The 20420-nt window shown below is 47.2% G+C and overlaps 1 protein-coding gene across 1 annotated transcript in view; it reads right to left on the bottom strand.

Annotated features, from left to right (window-relative positions):
* Nucleotides 1-20420, bottom strand: part of ints3 (integrator complex subunit 3) — a 213079-nt gene that overhangs the window by 29043 nt on the left and 163616 nt on the right. Inside the window, exons 13-22 of the mRNA XM_068022811.1 lie at nucleotides 19132-19223; nucleotides 15590-15696; nucleotides 12765-12890; nucleotides 11588-11717; nucleotides 7910-7936; nucleotides 6572-6626; nucleotides 5485-5588; nucleotides 3360-3404; nucleotides 2489-2608; nucleotides 1413-1566 (exon numbers count right to left, since the gene is read on the bottom strand). Of these exons, the coding sequence (XP_067878912.1) occupies nucleotides 1413-1566; nucleotides 2489-2608; nucleotides 3360-3404; nucleotides 5485-5588; nucleotides 6572-6626; nucleotides 7910-7936; nucleotides 11588-11717; nucleotides 12765-12890; nucleotides 15590-15696; nucleotides 19132-19223 (960 nt within the window). The remainder of the gene's footprint in view (nucleotides 1-1412; nucleotides 1567-2488; nucleotides 2609-3359; nucleotides 3405-5484; nucleotides 5589-6571; nucleotides 6627-7909; nucleotides 7937-11587; nucleotides 11718-12764; nucleotides 12891-15589; nucleotides 15697-19131; nucleotides 19224-20420) is intronic.

Genomic DNA, 20420 nt, shown 5'->3' with positions numbered 1-20420 from the left:
TGATTTAACCTCTTTCCTACATTACAAGGGCAAGATGACACATCAGAGGTACTTCATTGGCTGTAAAGCACCTTGAGGTCAAGAAAGGCGCCATAGAAATGCAAGTCTTTGTTTCCCTCGTGCAAGTCTGCGTATCTGACGATGCGGAGCTCCCTCAGCAGCGCACGGGAATCGATGCAAAGGGCAGCTCGCTGGTTGACGGCCTGCGTATCCCGAACCAGTTGTGCCAAGAGGAGCCCGTGCACCGTTGCACGCGGAGCGGGTGGGAAGAGTAAAGTCAGCTCCACCTGCATGTGAGTGGTGCCCTATGACGCCCCTGCAGGCAAATAGCCCAGAAGCGCTCTCTGTGGGATTGCAGAGAGCCGCTGGTACTGAAGCCCTAGCAAGAGTCAGCACCTTCGGGAAGGAGAGACAATGGGAACGAGACCCCAGCACATGGTTGGTGCACATAGTGGAACCCCACCATCAGCAGGCATTTGCTTGTATTACCGTGCGAGACCATTAGAGATACTCACTGCTCAGCGTAAAGACATTCCACCCTCTCTCAAAACTGCAGCAGACAAATTATTGTTCTCAGAGTCCCAAGCCACTATTTCCATCTTGACGCTACTTCTTTAAAAAGGGTCGTCGCTAAGGCAACTGGCCGATAAAGCGATGCTACTGAATCGGGCAGCTCCTTTTTTGGCTCCCCTGTAAACCAGCTCTTCCGTGGTTGGGTGAATACTGCAGCCCTGAGCTACCCCCTCTTAAATCCCTTCTCGCAGTCCAGTTAGCCTGGGCCTCAGTACTGGGGCAACTGGTATCGGCTGGGAACCCTGCTCCGGATCGGCACATGGGCTCAAACCTGGAGCACGGCCACTGGGGTCTAATACGGAGGAGGGGAGGCGAGAAGGTGGACGGTGCTGCAGTGGGTACAAGATACAGGAGTCAGTCTTATTCTCCGCTGCCAATTCACAAAGTCCCCGCTGGTGAAGCATTTTTTTTTTGGTTGGCCTCCCTCTCCTGAAAGTGCTGAGTATTTTTTTTTTGAAATGTAATGTAGGAGGTGCAGCAGCCAATTCGTGCATAGTAAGATCCCACAAACAGCAACACAGTAAATGACCAAATAATTTGTTTTCAGTGATGTTGGTTGAGGGGCTAAGTATCAGCCCAGGGCACCAGCGACAATTCCTCCTGCTCTTCTTCCAACAGCAGGCAGGGCCTCAGCTTAACAATTCATTCAAAAGACCCGCCCCTCCCATGGCACAGCCCCTCCACCAGTGCAGGCAGAGTGTCAGTCCCGATTTTGTGCTCAAGTCTCTGGAGTGTGACTTGAACCCAAAACCTTCTGCCCCAGAAGGCAGAGTGCCACCCAGTGAACCACAAGCACAGACTCGTCCCACACTCAGACCGGCAGCAGCGGCTGGCCTTACCGACGTGTAGATAGTTGGCGTCAGGTAGCAGAGCAGCCGGATGTCGTCCTCCTGACAGGCTTTCATATCCATCATTAGACAGGTGTGGAGATCCCCGAGCTGTGTAGCCTGGGCGAACGACTCATATAGTCTCATCTTTCCCGATGCTGCTTTACTGGAAGAAACAAGCACAGCAATAAGGGGAACGGACAGCGGAGTGAGTTATTACACTCTGCTCGCGCTCTCGACTCCAATTACAAATGCAGCAAAGACTTGTAGGGGGTGAAAAGACCCATTTTTTGAGATGGGTTTAAATCCATTTCACTGTGAGCACAAACCCACAGCACAAAGTTGTCCTTAATCTGGCAATCTCACTGCAAGGCTACATCAGCATGACGGGTGATGGCATGTGAAGCATAAATGTTACTCTGGAGTATGTTATTGAGATTTGGGTTAAGGTTGGGGTAGTGCCTTGGGAATGCTTGATGGGGACAGTGTAGAGGAAGCTTTACTCTGTATCTAACCCCGTGCTGTACATGTCCTGGGAGTGTTTGATGGGGACAGTGTAGAGGGAGCTTTACTCTGTATCTAACCCCGTGCTGTACCTGTCCTGGGAGTGTTTGATGGGGACAGTGTAGAGGGAGCTTTACTCTGTATCTAACCCCGTGCTGTACCTGTCCTGGGAGTGTTTGATGGGACAGTGTAGAGGGAGCTTTACTCTGTATCTAACCCCGTGTTGTACCTGTCCTTGGGAGTGTTTGATGGTACAGGACGGAGGATCAGAACAGTGACATAGTGTGAGGACTGAAATGATTTTCTTATTGATGGAAAGGCCCTTGAAACGTGTTTCCTGATTTTGTGACTGCACAATGCCTCCAGAAGTTTTCATACATAGAGTCATAAATTTATACAGCACAGAAACAGGCCCTTCGGCCCAACGCATCTACGCCGACCATCAAGCACCCATCCAATCTAATCCCATTTTCCTGCACTTGGCACAGGACTCCAGTATATTTCTGTTCCATTTTCTCCATTTCATATGGAAATTATCAGGTATAACATGGAGGGAGGCAGAGGCTGCATATCAGAACTCCTACCTGGCTCGCAGATAGTAGAGAAGGTGGTAGCCAATCTTGGGCTGCTTCTGGTATAATTCCGATAACAGCTCCAGGAGCAACGAGAAGCTGCTGTTATCCTCCTGCATCTGACACAAGTTCCTAAATAAGGAGGAACCGAATGATTTTCAGCGTCACTCTCCTGCACATTCAACAGCACTTCCCAAATCAGGGACCTCTACCGCCAAGGAGGACAAAGCCAGCAGGCATAGGGCAACACCATCACCTCAGAGTCACGCACCATCCTGACTTGGACATGTATCGGCCATTCCTCCGTCACTGCTGGATCAAAATCCTAGAACTACCTCCCTATAACAGCATTATGGCAGTACCTTTACCACACAAACTGCAGCGGTTCAAGAAGGCAGCTCGCCACCACCTTCTCAAGGGGCAACTAGGAATGAGCAATACATACCAACCTTGCCAGTGATGCCGACGTCCTGAGAATGTTTTTTTGTTTTAAAAAGACACTCATGCACCGGACTCCAGTTTATTTCTGTTCGGTTTTCTCTATTTCTCACCCAAAGGCACAGACTCTGGGTTCCTGGTTCAGGTCCCCATTTACATCTGGTACTTCCCCTGTTCACACGCGTGCCAAGGAGCAAGCTGTAACTCGCAGCTGGTGGTCACAGTTGGCAACTTCCTGTTCCTGGACTAAACCAAGAGGGACAGAACAAAGAAGCCGCCCCCAACCACGGAGGGGAACAGTGCAGCCTCTGCAGAGACGAGCGAGGACTCAGATCCTGCAACGTGCAGAGCGTCGTGGAAGCTTTCTTGGTGGGTTTTGCGATCGGTCACTCACACGTACTATTTTCACGACGCTTACAGCTCACATTCAGCGGCATAAACCTACCTGAAAGTAACGTAAAGCGGTTTCCCCACCGACTCCTCCAGAGACCTGAAACACATTCAATTAACACGTCATACCTCAAACAACAATTTGCCTTTCACCCAGTAAAACATCCCAAGGTGCTTCAAAGCCATGTAAATCAGACAGAATCTGGCACTGAGCCACATAAGGAGACTTTCGCGCATGTGACCAAAAGCTTGGTCATAGAGGTAGGTTTTAAAGAGTGTCTTAAAGGAGGAGAGAGGCAGAAAGGTTTAGGGAGGGAATTCCAGAGCTTACGACCCAGGCAGCTAAAGGCACGGTCACAAATTGGGGGGAGCGAGGGTGGGGGGGAAAAGGAGATATGCAAGAGGGCAGCATTGGAGCACAGAGATCTTGGAGTGTTGACTAGCTGGTGAGGTTACAGAGATAAGGAGAGGTGAGACCATGGAGGGATTTGAACAAGAGGAAGAGAATTTTGAACACTGAAGCACTGCCAGACTGGGAGCCAATATAGGTCAGTGAGCACAGGGGGTGATGGGTGAGAATTAAGGTCTAGGCACCAGAGTTTTGGGTGAGTTTAAGCTTACAGTGTGGAAAGTGGGCGGCCGGCAAGGACAGCATTGCAATAGTCGAGTCTAAAGCTAATAAAAGGTAGGAATGAACAGCTTCCTCCTCCAGCTAACTTGACGAAGGGACGGCCTCCTGATTCATCCAGCAGCACCAGCTGGAAAATGGGAGCAAGGACAGGGTAGGGCTCAGCTGTGATGGACCCCAAAGTCGAATATCCCACTGATGTTCCAGCTCCAGTCCGCCTTCAGCAGAGGCGAGGGGGGCAGATGTGGCGGAGAAATTCAACCAGTTACCTCCAAGAGGGAAAACTGCAAATCAGCAAGAATCTTGGTTCTGAAGATGTCCACAAATGGAAAATGGGATCCAGAAAGAGTGACTGTAATGACTTTGTTGAAATCTTTCATTTACAGATAAAACTGCCATAAATTAGTTAACACAGAATCTTACGACACTGAAGGAGGCCATTCGGCCCATCATGTCTGTGATGGCTCTTTGAAAGAGCTATCCAATTAGTCCCACTCCTCCTGCCTTTTCCCCACAGCCCTGCAAATAATTCCTTTTCAAGAATTTACCCAATTTCCTGTTGAACATTAGTGTTGAATTTGCTTTCACTGCCCATTCAGGCTTTGGAACCTTGTTAATATTTCAGTCTCGAGTTAACTTCATAATAAATCAACAACACGGTAACTTGGCGTTGAAATCATACTATATAACTAAACATCAACTCCGTGCTGAGCAGCAATGTTAACACATTAATTAAACAATTAAGTGGTTAAAAAAATGCCTCGTGCTTTTCATACCACTGCGTTTTTACCGCACTGAAGGCGGAGAGAGTGTGGAACTCAATGCCCCAGATGGCCATCAAAGATGAATCAATTCCAGTCTTTCAGACAGTGATACTTTTCAAGCTGCAGCTCAGTGGGTTTCAAACCCTCACTAATAAGCTGACAGTCCCAGATAGGGAGCATTGTCAGAGAGGCAGCGCTGAGGGAGCACCGCACTGTCGGGAGAGGCCAGCTTTCACACGAGACGTTAAACCAAGGCCCTATCTGCCCTCTCAGTTGGATCTAAGAGATGCCATGGCCATTATTTCAAAGTGCAGGGAGGTTCTCTGTGGTGTCCTGGCCAATATTTATCCTTCAACCAACGCTACGGGAGGGGATGGAGGAGGGGTGATAGAAAAGAATAAAAAGCAAGAGTTTGCTTTCGGTCCACTGCTCAGCCACCAAACACTGAGAAAGTCCAGAAATTTGTCATGATTTGAAGTCCTGCGCTGAACAGCAGCTTCGCAGTCGGTTGCAATTTGAAATATTGGCACAACTTGCCAAGAGGTGTGACACCAGCAGCGAGAGGCTAACACTGCCACGAGCTGTCAGCTGGTCCTGCAGATGTCTTGGTTGCGGAGTAATTTCAATTCATTGCCCTAATGGACTCCACCCCTGCCCCCCCTTGTTCACACATTCTCTCTCTTCCCACCAACTCAACAAGCTCCGTCGTGTGGCACCTTCCATTGAATTGAGATGCGTGGGTATTATAGCACAAAAGAAAAAACACATTCTCTCAAGTCAACACTTACTCCTCTGTGATCTCCTCTGGCAGAACATCGCCCCTGAAGTGTCCCTTGAACAATTCGACAAGACAGGAGGCCAGTGTCACCATGAGCTCGGTATCAAAGTCGTCCTTCTCGGAGACAAGGAGTGGGGGGGGGGGGGGGGTGGGTGGGGAGGAGAAAGAAGAAAATAAATTCAGCTCCATTGCCAATTACTCCTGACAGCAATCATTGTCTGTAATTGGGAATTGGGATGATGTAGTGCAATGTGATATCAGACACAGGTATAATCAGCTTCCCATTGTTCCTCAGGCTCCTCGAAGACACCCTAAATATTACCCCTCTTTTACCCCCATTCACCAACCACCCCCTGTCCTCACTGGCCTACACTGACTCCCAGTTCAACAATACCTCGATTTTAAAATCCTCATCCTGGTTTTCAAATCCTTCCATGGCCTCAGCCCTTTCTAGAGTGAGCTTCTCCAGCCCTAAGGCCCTCGGAGATGTCTGCATTCCTCCAATTCTGACCTCTTCTGCATCCCCAATTTTAATTGCTCCGCTATTGGTGGCCCTGCCTTTAGTCACTGGAAATCATTTGCCCTTATTTACTCTATCCAAACGCTTCAGGATTTTTAACACCTCTATCAAATATATCTTAAAAACATCAATCAAATCACCCCTTTAACCTTCTAAATTCCAGGGAACACAGCCCCGTACATAACCTTTTCTTGCTCACAGCATTTTTGTACATGGATGAAGATAACTGGATCACTAACTGCTGCGAAGGTCTTTGATGCCAACACTTTGAGAAGATGGTACTGTTTAGTTTAGTTTAGAGATACAGCACAGAAACAGGCCCTTCGGCCCACCGAGTCTGTGCCGACCATCAACCACCCATTTATACTAATCCTACATTAAACCCATATTCCTACCACATCCCCACCTGTCCCTATATTTCCCTACCACCTACCTATACTAGGGGCAATATATAATGGCCAATTAACCTATCAACCAGCAAGTCTTTGGCATGTGGGAGGAAACCGGAGCACCCGGAGGAAACCCACGCAGGCACAGGGAGAACTTGCAAACTGTGTTGGGTGCATCAACTACTCACCTCCAGTATCATATCCACGATTTCCTGCATAAGTTCACACTGAATCTCTGTGTCACTAGGAGAGAGGGAGAAAAAAAAAAGCACAAATGTAAATGACAAGTGTTCAAGTCTGAGGCTGCATGACAGAAGCCGACATGAAGCAGAATCCTGTACTAAATATGAATCTCAAAACGCCGACCCCAGGTTCTGAATTGTGACTCTTTCCCTGGTTTGGAGCTCAGCTAAACACTGGGTTTCACCCACAGCACATGAAACACATGGCAGAACCAGCAATGTTGGCAGTCTGGGGGTACCTCTTCGACAAACCTGGTGACAGTAGCTTCCCCCAACACTGACGGTCCTTTGCGGAGCACAATCACTCTCCGCTTTCTTCCTATTTACATCCCATTCTCTCCCGAAAGCTCGGACTCTCGCCAGGGTAAAGTTTCCCAGGGGGACCAACTGACCTCCAGCACCTAATTCAGAAGTGTGCTGGACTGAGAACATTGGCTGACTATTCACCTTCGAGTGCATCGCAGCCTCACCTGACATCCGCAGCTATGATTTCCAGCAGGGGCTCGGTGGATACTGACCAAAGCAGGAACCATCACTGCTTTTGCTCTCCCTCTCCCAGGGACGCTGAGGCTGACCGCAGACCTAAGACCACCCCAGATGAAATCAGCCAGTCCAGCACAGACTGAGGAGGCGACCTGTGCTCTCTAACAGAATGGGCAGTCTTTTTTCAGTCTCTCACTGTCTCTCCACTCACTTCCTCCACCCATTAACCAATAACCACATAATCCAGACAAACTATCAAAACAGTCACAATAGTAATTTCATGCTTAGCACATGATAAAGGTGAATCTGGACTGGAAACTAATCAAGAAATTTAGATATGGAACTTATTAGAATAACAGATACTCAGGATTAACTTTATAGACTAGAATCTAATTAAGAGGGTCAAAGAACATTTCAAACTGAAACTATCCAAGTCACATCTCCATTGCCAAGGGGGGTCACTACAGAACATGCGGCACAGGGAGTCTCTAGAACTGGCTCCAGGAGCAGATTTTTCCTCCTCTTCCAAACCCTGGCCTTAATTCCGCTCCCCGACTCGGGATCGCCAAGGCCAATTAGAGACGTATTACTGGATGACTCCCACTCCATTCAGAGTCCATGTCTGATTATTCTAGCATGGACGCTCTTGCCCCATCAGTTCCACTCCGTCCTGTTCTGCCCTGGCGATGTGACCTGTTATTACAAGGCTGGGGTGGGGGGAGGGGATTTCAAGGGGCATGAATTTAACTGCACAGCACAAGAGAAAAGACTACCAGTTCAATGGCAATAAAAGGTGCTTACGTGTGGTAGTTGTCTTGGTCTTCCGTTCTGTGGGGGAAGGGTGGGGTGGGGCGAAGGTTAGGGAAGGAGGGTGGGGGGGGGGGGGGGGGGGGGAGAAAAAAATTAGGCGTCACCATCCAAGCAAACAGACCAGGTGATGCCAGCCTCACCCTGACATCAACATTCTGCAACACCCTGCCTGCTCAATCCAGGGTCTTGGTTTACAGTGGGCTCCTCCAGTACCCGGGCCAACACAAGAGGCGCAAACAGCAGCGAAGGCCAGATTAACTAGTCATGCGCCTCATTGCTGCCCATGGGATCTTGCTGTGCACTGCTGCATTCAACTGATGCGCAGTGACTAATTTGCAAAGCAATTCATTCGACATGAACCACTCTGTGATTTTAGTTGGGGTGTTCAAAATGGTTTTGGTAGAGAAGACAGAGAGAAACTGTTTGCACCGGAAGGAAGGTCAGTAACCAGAGGACACAGGTCTAAGGCAATTAGGGATGGATAATAAATGCTGGCCTTCCAGAGACACCTACATCCCATGGACAAATAAAAAACAAAAACTGGCAAAAAGAACCAGATGAGATGAGGAGAATTTCTCTTTATACAGCAAGTTACGATGATCTGGAATGCTCTGCCTGAAAGGGCAGTGAAAGCAGATTCAATTGTAACTTTCAAAAGCAAACTGGACAAATACTTGAAAAGGAGAAATTGACATGGCTTTGGGGAAAGAGCAGGGGGGTACTAATTTGTTAGCTCTTTCAAAGAGCTGACACAGGCACACTGGGCCAAATGGGCACCTTCTGTCACATATAACAAGGCATTTCTGAGGCATGATACGGTGCTATATAAACACAAGTCCCTTCTTCGAGCAAGCAATGGTGGACGCGTAAAACACCACTCAATGGGAAGATCGTGGCGTAGCAGGAGTTCAAGTAGATCAAAGCACCTTATTCATCCAAACCTCCCTTGCGATTCTAACACAAGGGAAGTACTGGTGGGTGCTGCTGATGAATTAAAAACGAGGTACCACCGAGGAACTCACTGCACAACAGCGTAGGTGCCACTTTTCCAGTTATATATTGGTGCCAATATGCTGAACAATCCCAGTGACGCCACTGCTATTAACAGTGAATTATTCTCTGTTCTTTACTGTTGGCCAGAGATACTACACCCATAGTAACCTGTGCCTCATCACGCTGTACAAAGGCTTTAAAATAAACTTGGTTCTTAGACCAGCATTTGCTGAAACCGATTTCTCCAAAGAAAAATGTGTCTTTCTGTGGGACATCAACAACTCCCTTCGAAAGGGGTCAGCCATGGTTTAGCGGGGAGCACTCTCACCCGAGTCAGATAGTTGTGGGTTTGAGTCAAACTCCAGAGACCCAAGCACAAAATCGAGGCTGACACACCCTGTGCAGTACTGAGGGAGCGCTGCACTGTCGAAGTTGCCATCTTTCAGATGAGACATAAAACCGAGGCCCCGTCTGCCCTTTCAGGTGGATGTAACAGATCCCATGGGCACTATTTCCAAGAGCAGGGGTGTTCTCCCCAGTGTCTTGGGGCCAATATTTATCCCTCAACAAATTTCACAGAAAAATAGATGATCTGGTCATTATCCCATTGCTGACTGTGGGAGCTTGCTGTGAATAAGTTGACAGCCTCATGTGGGTTCACACTGCCCATGTAACTCATCGTTTGTGGGATCAGCACAGGATCAGTTAAAACAGCTTTCAGTTCTGAACAGAGATGCTTTGTGAAGTAGACCTAAAGGTGAGGCTGAGGGGCTAAAGAAATAGGAAGCTCATCTGTCCACGTCTTTAGAGTCTGGGGCATATTGTTTAGTCACTGTCTCTAATAATAAAGTGACTGAACACCTTACAGAGACCATATAACCATGGTAACAGAACCATTGGGAGAGAGTGAAGACATGAGTGCATCTTCTTGGATCCATGTTATCTGAAGTCTGCCTTGTAGGTCTTTTAATATATTGTCGTTTAGTAGAATGGGTGCAAGACAGAATGGGTGCAAGACAGAATGGGTGCAAGACAGAATGGGTGCAAGACAGAATGGGTGCAAGACAGAATGGGTGCAAGACAGAATGGGTGCAAGACAGAATGGGTGCCAAGACAGAATGGGGGCCAAGACAGAATGGGGGCCAAGACAGAATGGGGGCCAAGACAGAATGGGGGCCAAGACAGAATGGGGGCCAAGACAGAATGGGGGCCAAGACAGAATGGGGGCCAAGACAGAATGGGGGCCAAGACAGAATGGGGGCCAAGACAGAATGGGGGCCAAGACAGAATGGGGGCCAAGACAGAATGGGGGCCAAGACAGAATGGGTGCAAGACAGAATGGGTGCAAGACAGAATGGGTGCAAGACAGAATGGGTGCAAGACAGAATGGGTGCAAGACAGAATGGGTGCAAGACAGAATGGGTGCAAGACAGAATGGGTGCAAGACAGAATGGGTGCAAGACAGAATGGGTGCAAGACAGAATGGGTGCAAGACAGAATGGGTGCAAGACAGAATGGGGGCCAAGACAGAATGGGGGCCAAGACAGAATGGGGGCCAAGACAGAATGGGGGCCAAGACAGAATGGGTGCAAGACAGAATGGGTGCAAGACAGAATGGGTGCAAGACAGAATGGGTGCAAGACAGAATGGGTGCAAGACAGAATGGGTGCAAGACAGAATGGGTGCAAGACAGAATGGGTGCAAGACAGAATGGGTGCAAGACAGAATGGGTGCAAGACAGAATGGGTGCAAGACAGAATGGGTGCAAGACAGAATGGGTGCAAGACAGAATGGGTGCAAGACAGAATGGGTGCAAGACAGAATGGGTGCAAGACAGAATGGGTGCAAGACACTCTTTGCAGTAGCAATGCTGGAATTATGAATCAGGATACCTGAGTTTTTATAGTGAATTGTGAACTCAATGATAAAGAATTTTGGAATCATACTGGAACCGTATTGTATGATTTGACTGAGTACTAATGCTGGACTGTGTAACATGAGCTTGTTGCAAACAAAGATCTGATTTTGTGGCTCCTACAACTGATGTGTGTGGTTAAAATAACAAAATAAAATCGAACAGGAACGCAGTCCAACACGTCGCGTCCTACAACAGTGACGACACTTCCAAAAAAAAAGTACTTCTTCGAGGATATGAAGGGTACTACAGAGACCTCGCTCTTTCTTTGTAACTTACCCCTGAAGGTGCCAACTCTTACTGGGGTCTGGGTTCCACAGGCACAGACACCCACCAATTGCCCATTTTCCAAGTAAATGAACCAGGACAATGGGCAGCATCAGGCCATTTGACTGGGAATAGGGCCCCTAGAGCCCCACCGAAACCTACCCTCATGGGCACACTTCCCAGCACCGGTCACTGGATAGCCATCGGAAGGAGGAAGAGTGTCTGATTTTAACCCTCCTAAAGATGACAACAGCAGCAGCGTCCCAACTAGTTGGATGCAGCGATTGAATGGCAGATAGAGTATGAAGAGCGAAATATGGTAAAAGAAACATCATAACTGCTACAAAAATTGTGGATGAGAGGAAAGGAAGAATGAAGTAAGGAGAACCTGACAACTCAGCCTTTCTATTCAACCCCCAAACTGCAGAATTATTGCAGTATTACAGAAACTGAAGAAATGGTTTCTTGAACACTAGCTCCTTTTATCTCCATACCGTCCTTTCTGAATAAGTAACACTTTTTCCTTCAGCGCGTCGTCTAATTGGTCCAGGTAGGGTGTGATGTCAACAGGCTCTTCAACAATGGCTTCTTTAATTGGATGAAATCGGAATTCACGTTTTTTCCCTATAAAAAGGAGAGAGGTCTTTAAAGAACCAGCCTAAACCAAACCCAACACAAGTTTACTGGGTGAAGGAAACAAACTAACCTCAGCACCCCCAATCCAACCCAAGCCTACTGATCAATGACCCAGTCTGATCCCCAGGCCATTCCATCCCAACTGTTCCACCACCTTTAATGGACAGGACAGACCCAGGTATGGTGATGGAAGCTTCCTGGCTGTAAGGTATGATTCATTGAGTATGACCATGTCAGGCTATTGCTTGACTTGTTTGTGGGACAGATCTCCCAACTTTGACAAGTCCCTAGATGTTAGTGAGGGCTATGCAGGGTTGACTGGACATGGGGTGCCTTTATTGTATCCAGTCACTAGGTCGATGCCGGGTAGTCCATTCTGTTTATTCTTATTAGACTTTTCCACAGCAGTTTAATACAACTGAGTGGCTTTCAGAGGGCTGTTAAAATCAACCACATTGCTATCTTATGAGTCTGAAGTCACATGTAGGCCAGACCTGGCACGAATGGCAAATTTCCAAGCCTCTGGATTACTAATGCAGTAACACAACCACGATGCTACAATTCCCATACTGTAGATGCTGGGAGGATGTATCCTCTGGCTGGGGAGTCTAGAACTAGCGGGGGTGGGTGGAGGGCACAGCCTCAGGATAAAGGGGTCAGCCATTTCGAACTGAGATGAGGAGCAATTTCTTCACTCAGAGGGCTGCGAATCTTTGGAATACTCTACCCCAGAGGGCTGTGGATGGTCAGCGCTCAAGTATATACCAGGCTAAGTTTGATAGATTTTTGGACACGAAGGGATACCAGGTAGTGTATCAACCATGATCTTAGTGAATGGCGGAGCCAATTCGACGGGCCAAACAGCCCACACCTGCTCCTATTTCTCATATTCTCATATGAAGGATGTATACTGAGCTTAAGAGATGATAGATTAACACTGTAACCATTCAGCACTTGGTCTATGGAGCCTCAGTCACCCAGACTGGTTAATGCTTCAAGCTAAGGATTGGCACAGAGAGTTCCTGTCTTGCTCACCTTTATTGTTCAGCTCTTCCTCATCATCGCTAAAGGCAGCGTCTGCATTGTCGTAGCAATTCTCCTCTCGCTCTTTGTCAGTTACATGATTATCCATATCAATGGCGACAGATTCTTCAATTTTAACTGGCAAGAAAAAAATGCTTTTTTCAGGTCATTTGTAGTCGCAGTGGAACAACACACCATCAGTGTAAGAGCTGAGCACTCGAGATTGGGCGCGGAGTAAATTTTCTTCAACTCTGCCCTTCAGCGCCAAACTAATCAGCCATCCCGTGCTCTTTCCAAGATCGATAGATTAAAAGCAGCCTGGCGTGGGGCCTGTGCCTACCAGGAACAGGATTGAGAATGCCTCATATTTAATTCATGTTGTGTACAACACTGGGACTAAATTGACAAACTCACGGAGGCTGTGTCCTGTAGAACTCTAATGGGTCAAAAAGCAATAGGTTTTTGTAAGATAAACAGGGGAACAGCTGGATGCCACAGCAAGGAAATAAGTGACTGGGATAACATCAACCATGAGTGATTAATGTGCAACTTCAGTGACTAGTCTATAAACAGAAGCAGATGGATCAATTAACCATGATACAGAGCGCATGTTTAGGTAAATAAGCTGCAATACAAAAGCAAAATACTGTGGGTGCTAGAAAGCTGAAATAAGAACGGTAAATGCTGGAAACACTCAGCAGGTCAAGCAGCATCTGCGGAGAGAGAAACAAAGTTAACTTTTCAGGTCGATGACCTTCCATCGAGCAGATGCTGCCTGGCCTCCTGAGCATTCCCAGCATTTTCTGCTTTTATGTCAATGAACTATTCTTGAAAGGATCAGAGAATGAATGGATTATGAAGCCTCAGCTGTGGAGTGTAGGCAAACTCAGGCATGTAAAGGATGATTTTTCAGAGTTAGCTGTAAAGAGAAACCCGGAGCTACTCCCTGTGCTTTACAGATTGATCACCAGTGCCGAACATGAATAAAGTCCACATAGAACTATACAGAATTTCACAGCACAGCCCAATGGGTGTATTCTGGCATTTACCCTCCACACTAGCCTCCTCCCACCTTACTTCAGCTCACGCTGTCAACTATTCCTTTCTACCTAACGTACTTACCTGTACACTTCACTACCAAGTTGCTCTTGCTTACTCCAGTGTGGGTAGGTAGCCCTCGCCAGGTCAGAGGGTCATGGGTTCAAACCTCACACCAGAATCTAGACTGACACTCCCAGGACCAGTACTGAGGGAGTGCTGCACTGTCAGTGGCGCCACCTTTGGGGGGGAACGAGACATTAAATGGAGCCCCCACCTGCCCTCTGAACGATCCCACGGCCTCTATTGCTTAGAAGAGCAGGGGGAGTTCTCCCCAGTATCCTGCAGACAATATTTATCCCTCAACTATCACTAAAAACAGACAATCTGGGTCATTATCACATGGCTGTTTTTGGGAGCTTGCTGTGTTCAAATTGGCTGCTGCGTTTCCTACATTAAAAAAGTGACTGCACTTCAAAAAAGTGCCTCATTGGCAGTGAAGCCCTTTGGGATGTCCTGAGGTTGTGAAAGGTGCTACAGAAATGCAAGTCATTCTTTTACTCAAAGCGCGATGTAGTGAATCGTAGAAGGAAGGAGGCTGACGACATTTGACAAATGCATTCTAGCACCTGCAGGAGGTGTTGGGAGAACCAGGAAAGGGGTATGGGCCTTCTCACTGGTCCCACAGTTTAGCTCCCAAAGGTCAGGACCAGTGAGTAACTTGAACCTTCTCTATGCCCAGCTCTAAAAGCTTTTTAATTTGATTTTTTCCCCCGTTTCCATCCACAAGGAACGATTATTTTTTAAGAAAGGAAACACGAGCTTGCATTCCTGCTAGGATTTCTCAGGAGAGCTTAGCGATGAGCTCTAAAGGGATGAAACCAGAGGGGAGGAGGTGAAATAAGCATTTCAATTTGAAATGTCAAATGATGCAGAGAGGGAGGAGATTTGGCCGTCAAACACGACAGCAACATAAGAGACTGCGTCTGGGTGGTGATAAATCTGCTAGGGTACCCATAGCCACAATGATGCGTCATGTAATAGAAATGTTCTAGGCTAAGACCTGCTATTACACATGAAATTCACAACTAAATCACTCGCATCGCCACAGGAAGAGCTGAAGCACTGCCATTCCCGTTAACGGTCTCCCTCCTCTTGAAATGTTGTCGTTAGAAAGAAATATTTGCATTTCTGTAGCGCCTGACATGACCTCAGGCCATCCAAAGTGCTTCACAGCCAATGGAGTAACTTATTTTTCATACAAAGTGTAGCCACTGTCGTAATGTAGGAAATACAGCAACCAATTTCCCAATGGTTTGAACTCTTATCATCTTGTCCTGACCAGTGAGTGTGCCTGACTGAACTCTAGCAACGCAAAGGCTGTGTCAGTCGTGGCTCAGTGAGTACATTTTTCGCCTCAGAGTCAGAAAATCATGGGTTCAAATCCTCGATTCCAGAAACCTGAGCACTCCCAGTGCAGCAGAGGGAGTGCTGCACTGTCGAGGGTGCTGTTTTTCAGATGAGACGTTCAGATTCTAAATCCGGCCCCATCTGCCCTTTCAGGCGGGCATAAAAGATCCCGGGGCCTGTTTTTGAAGAGCTGGCGAGTCGGGCCAATATTTATACATCACCACACCGGATAACCTCATTATCTCACTTTTGCTTGCTGTGTGCAAACTGACTGCTGTGTTTCAACAGTGCTCACACTTCATTGGCTGGTAAGCGTTTTGGGACGGTCCGAGGTCACGCTGTAACGACGCAAATCTTTCCTTTCTTTTCTCCGAAAGAGGGTCAATTACCTTCCACTGGCGGAGAAGGCGAGCTACAAAATTCCGGAAACTTTTCCCGTATCATGGCGCGCAGCTCTTTGTCCAGTTTTGGGTTGTCGAACAGTGGTGCCAAGGGCCTGAGAATAGCGAAAGAGAGAGAGAGAGAGAGAGAGAAAAAGGAAAAAAAAAAGAGGAGTCACCACGAGGTTCTTTCAAAAGGAAAATGCCCCGCAGGCAGGTGTCCAGATGATTAAACGCCAGAAAGAGATTTGTTTAACGTTTCGTTGAAGATCCCGTCATCAGAAGCTGCCACTATAGTTAACTGTCAGACGCTGCCAAGACCTACTCTACATTGGAAGCACTTCTTCACGCAGATGGTGGTAGGAGTTTGGAACTGTCTTTCTGCAAACAGCAATTGATGCTCGATCAGCTGTTAATGTTAAAACGGAAATAGGCTTTTGTAATAAGAGAAACGGGGCAAAGGCTCGTTAGATCTTAGAACAGCCATGACCACATGAAATGGCGGGACAGGCTGGAGGGGTTAAATGGTCTGCTCCTGTTCTGATGTTCCCATTTTCAGCAACTTGCTGGGTTTTTTTTTTAAATCATGGAATGCGCAACTAGATCCAGCCAACAATCAGCCAATCAAATGAATCCTAAAACGATACAGCACTGAATACCATTTAGGCCATCATGCCTGTGCCATCTCTTAGATAGAGCTACCCAATTAATTCCACTCCACTGCCCTTACACCTTAGCCCTGCAAATCTCTTCAAATATCCGTCCAATCCTCTCTCTATATTTACAGTTTTTCCCGAACATGATGACCATTTTTCCTGCATGTCATTGGAAACCTCTGGCTGCGAATCAGGCTTCCAACTGAAAAAGTGACTTTTACTTCTAGTTGGCTTCCCGTTTCTGATGGAAGGTCTTCCGACCTGAGGTGTTAACTCTGTTTCTCTCACCATAGGTGTTGTCGGACCTGCTGAGTATTTCCAGCATTTTCCATTTTGAACTCTGCCCAACTAAACTCGGGTTATATGTGGAGATTAGACATTACACAGTATTTACAGCACAGAAACAGGTCCATGCTGGTGTTTCTGCTCCACACGAGCCTCCTCCCATCCGCCATCTTCATTTCACCCGATCAGCATATCCTTCTGTTCCTTTCTCCCTCATGTGTTTATCCAGCTTCCCCCTTAAATGTATCTCTGCTATTCCCCTCAACCACTCCCTGTGGTAGCGAGTTCCACATTCTCACCACACTCTGGGGAAAGAAGATTCTCCTGAATTTCCTATTGGTTTTATTGGTGACTATCTTATAATTATGACCCTTAATTAGGATGTTCCATACTGGTGTCCACACCCCCTAAGAGTCCACAGGGGCGTATAGTCATCAGACTGCAGTGTTGTTTACTGCCTGGCCATTTCATCCCTGCCAGCAACTCCATTTACTAGCCACCGATACCATCCCTTTTCCAGACCACTGTCTGAGGGTCCACCAGATTGTTTGCAACCTTGGTGTCGTACGGGAGCCTAAACTCAGCTTCTAGCCCCGGACCCAACTCCATCACTGAAACTGCCTATTCCATCTCCTTAACATTGGCCGATTCTGCCCCTGCCTCACCTGTCTGCTGCCGAAACATTCACCCATGCCTTTACTAACTCTCGACTCGACTATTCCAATGTTCTACTGGCTAACCTCCCACCGTGCACTCTTTGTAAACTTGGTCATACAAAAACTCTGTTGCCCCGTATCGGAGATCTTTATGCTCCTCCAATTCTGGCCTCTTGCACACTAGCCACCCCTCCTCCCCCTCTAATTCCCATCGCTCCACCACTGGCGAACATGCCTTCAGCTGCCTGGGTCCTAAATGCTGGAATTCCCTCCCTAAACGCCTCTGCCTCTCTCTCTCTCTCTCTCCTCCTTTAAAATTCTCTTTAAATCCTACCCCTTTGGTCACCAAGCTTTTGGTCACCTGTCCTAATATTCCCTGATGTGGCTCAGTGTCAAATTTGTCTGATTATGCTCCTGTGAAATGCCTTGGGAAGTTTTACTGCGTTAAAGGTGCTATATAAATGCACATTGTTGCCACCTCAGATACAGCACAGCTTCTGCAATATTAGCCCCATGCTCGTTTGGGCAGCTGACATTGCCCTTTCCAAAATTAGGGCAGAGCAGGATTTCCCCTGGGGTGCATCAGTATGGACAGGATCCCCACACAGATAGTTCTAGGTCTGTCAGTCTTTTGTTTACATATTTATTCATGGGATGAGAGCATCGCTGGCAAGGCTGGCACTTATTGCTCATCCTTAATTGCCCTCGAGAAGGTGGAGGTAGGCCGCGTTCTTGCACTGCTGCAGTCCATCTGGTGCAGGTACACCCAAAGTGCTGTTAGAGAGAACATTCTAGGATTTTGATCCAGTGACAGTGATGCATTCCCAAGTCAGGATGGTGAGAGACTTGGAGGGGAACTTGCAGGTGGTGGCCTTCCCACACATCTGCTACCCATATCCTTTTAGGTTGTAGACGTTGCAGGTTTGGAAGGTGCTGTCCAAGGAGCCTTGGTGCATTGCTGCAGTGCATCTTGTAGATGGTACACACTGCTGCCACAGTGCGTCAGTGGTGGGAGTGAATGTTTAAGGTGCCGATTAAGCGGACTGCTTTGCCCTGGATGGTATTGAGCTTCTTGATCGTTTTTGGAGTTGCATCCATCCAGGCAAGTGGAGAGGATTCCATCACACTCCTGACTTGCACCCTGTAGATGGTGGACAGGCTTTGGAGAGTCAGGAGGTGAGTTAGTCACTGCAGAACTCCTAGTCACAGTATTTACATGGCTGCTGCAGTGAAGTTTCTGGTCAATGGTAACCCCCAAGATGTTGTTGATGGGGGGGATTCAATGATGGTAATGCTATTGAATGGCATGGGGAGATGGTTAGAATTTCTTTCCTGTTGGAGATGGCCATTGCTGGCACCTGTGTGGTGTGAATGTGACTTGCCACTTATCAGCCCAAACCTGAATGTTGTGCAGTTCTTGGTGCATGCGGGCACAAAATGCTTCATTATGAGGAGTTGTTGTGAGCAATCTGAGAAGGGGAAATAAGAGGATCACACAACAGTAAAGTACTGGCTAGATGGCGATGTTTCCTGTAGCTCGAGCAACTCATTTATTGCAGCAAGAGCAAGTCACAAAACTGCAGGCAGTTGCAATGTCTCTCAGGATGGGTGTGCTCTCACCTCTCTCCCCTGCCTCTTTCCATTCATTGCTGTTCTGATCCTGAAATGAGTGCAGCACCTGGTCAGACTCAGAAACTGGCAGTGCATTCCCAACAGCCGTTAGGTTTAGGATGATTTGCTCATGGAAAGATTGCGGCACTCGACGAAACGCTGCACGTACAATAATGGTAGAAATTCACAGGATTCAAAATCACATCACAAGCAATCACAAACACACTCAACATTGCATCAGCACCTGAACACTGAACTGGCAGCATGGATATACAGACTCAGTCACGCACAAAACACATGTGCACACAAAGAGATGCCCACAGACACCTAAGTCTGTACTTACGCCAGTACTCGCTTTTCCACGATGTGATTGAGTGAGTTGAAAACCCCCTGCCTCACATGGGACTCCAATGGCGGGTAAAAGTGTGGAATAATCTGCAGAACAAAAGGAGCATTAGCAGTGAAGAATTTGACAGGAGGTTGCAGCATTGACAGCTCAGTTCAGAATTTAGGAGCAGTGATCCCTGCGTATCACGCCATTTCAGACAGCAAACAGGAACTGATACATTATTACTGGACTTCAAACTACCTGCTCACTAAGCTCATTGTCCCTATTGGGGTCTTTCAGTAAGTAAACAACCTGTGGCTACAGTTATAGGCCAAGGGGAATTATTCCTGAGAGATGATTAATCTGCCAATATCAATGATACCGCAGCACTGGGTCCTCTCTCCAGCCCTAGCCACACTGTGACAACCCCTGCACCCCAACCCAAACGCATAATGATCTGCCACCCAAACGCAATTCACCTAAAGCAACAGAGCAATACCCTAGCACCAAGAAACCTCATTGCTGAGCCCTGTGGAGCAAGTGTTTAAACATAAATCTATTCGATAGTCAACCTTGCAGAAGATGCTGCCACGTTAGCAATCCAGGACTGGCTGCGTGCATTGGACTTAAACAGAGGTAGGTAGAGCTTCCGGTCAGTTGAGCTGGCCTTTTCGGTACAATCTGTCCAAGCACGGTGAAACCTGCGCAAAAAGACTGCAAACTTTTAAGCGCGAATTGAGTTTCCGCAATCTTTTGTGTTAATTTTAAAAGATTGCATTAGAAGCTGGCCCCTCCCACAATCAAAATAATTACCATGGCGCGTTTCCTCGAACTGCACTCGTTTCAGGGCCATTGAACAGGGTCTAAAAATTAAGCTAGTTCCTTCAGACACAAGGACACAAACAGGCATGATTTAAAAGCGTTTGAGTGTAATTTCTTTGCTTTGCTAAGGAACCGACTACATTACGCCAAATTTCACGAGCAAATGGTTCTCTATATTTTGTTCTAAAAAGTAATTTCCAGTAATTTAAAATTGGGTAACATACAGGTGGTGGACTAGGCACAGATTTTTACAAAGTCTATTGTTTGTGATAAACCCCCTTTTCAGTTGTATTAATCAAACTGCATCCAGTTATCACTCAAATATATCAAGAAACATTGAGGCAACATATCTGTAAAAAAAATTACCTCCTAAAAAGCTGCTCAATTGCACAGGTTCATGACAGATTTTTACTTTTATCAATACAGGAATTTAAAAAAAAAAAAATTCTTTCATGGGATATGGCAATCGCTGGCAAGGCCAG

This window comes from Heterodontus francisci, chromosome 46 (genome assembly GCF_036365525.1).
Source record: "Heterodontus francisci isolate sHetFra1 chromosome 46, sHetFra1.hap1, whole genome shotgun sequence".
Taxonomy (NCBI): Eukaryota; Metazoa; Chordata; class Chondrichthyes; order Heterodontiformes; family Heterodontidae; genus Heterodontus; species Heterodontus francisci.
This window is presented reverse-complemented; position numbering and strand designations above follow the sequence as displayed.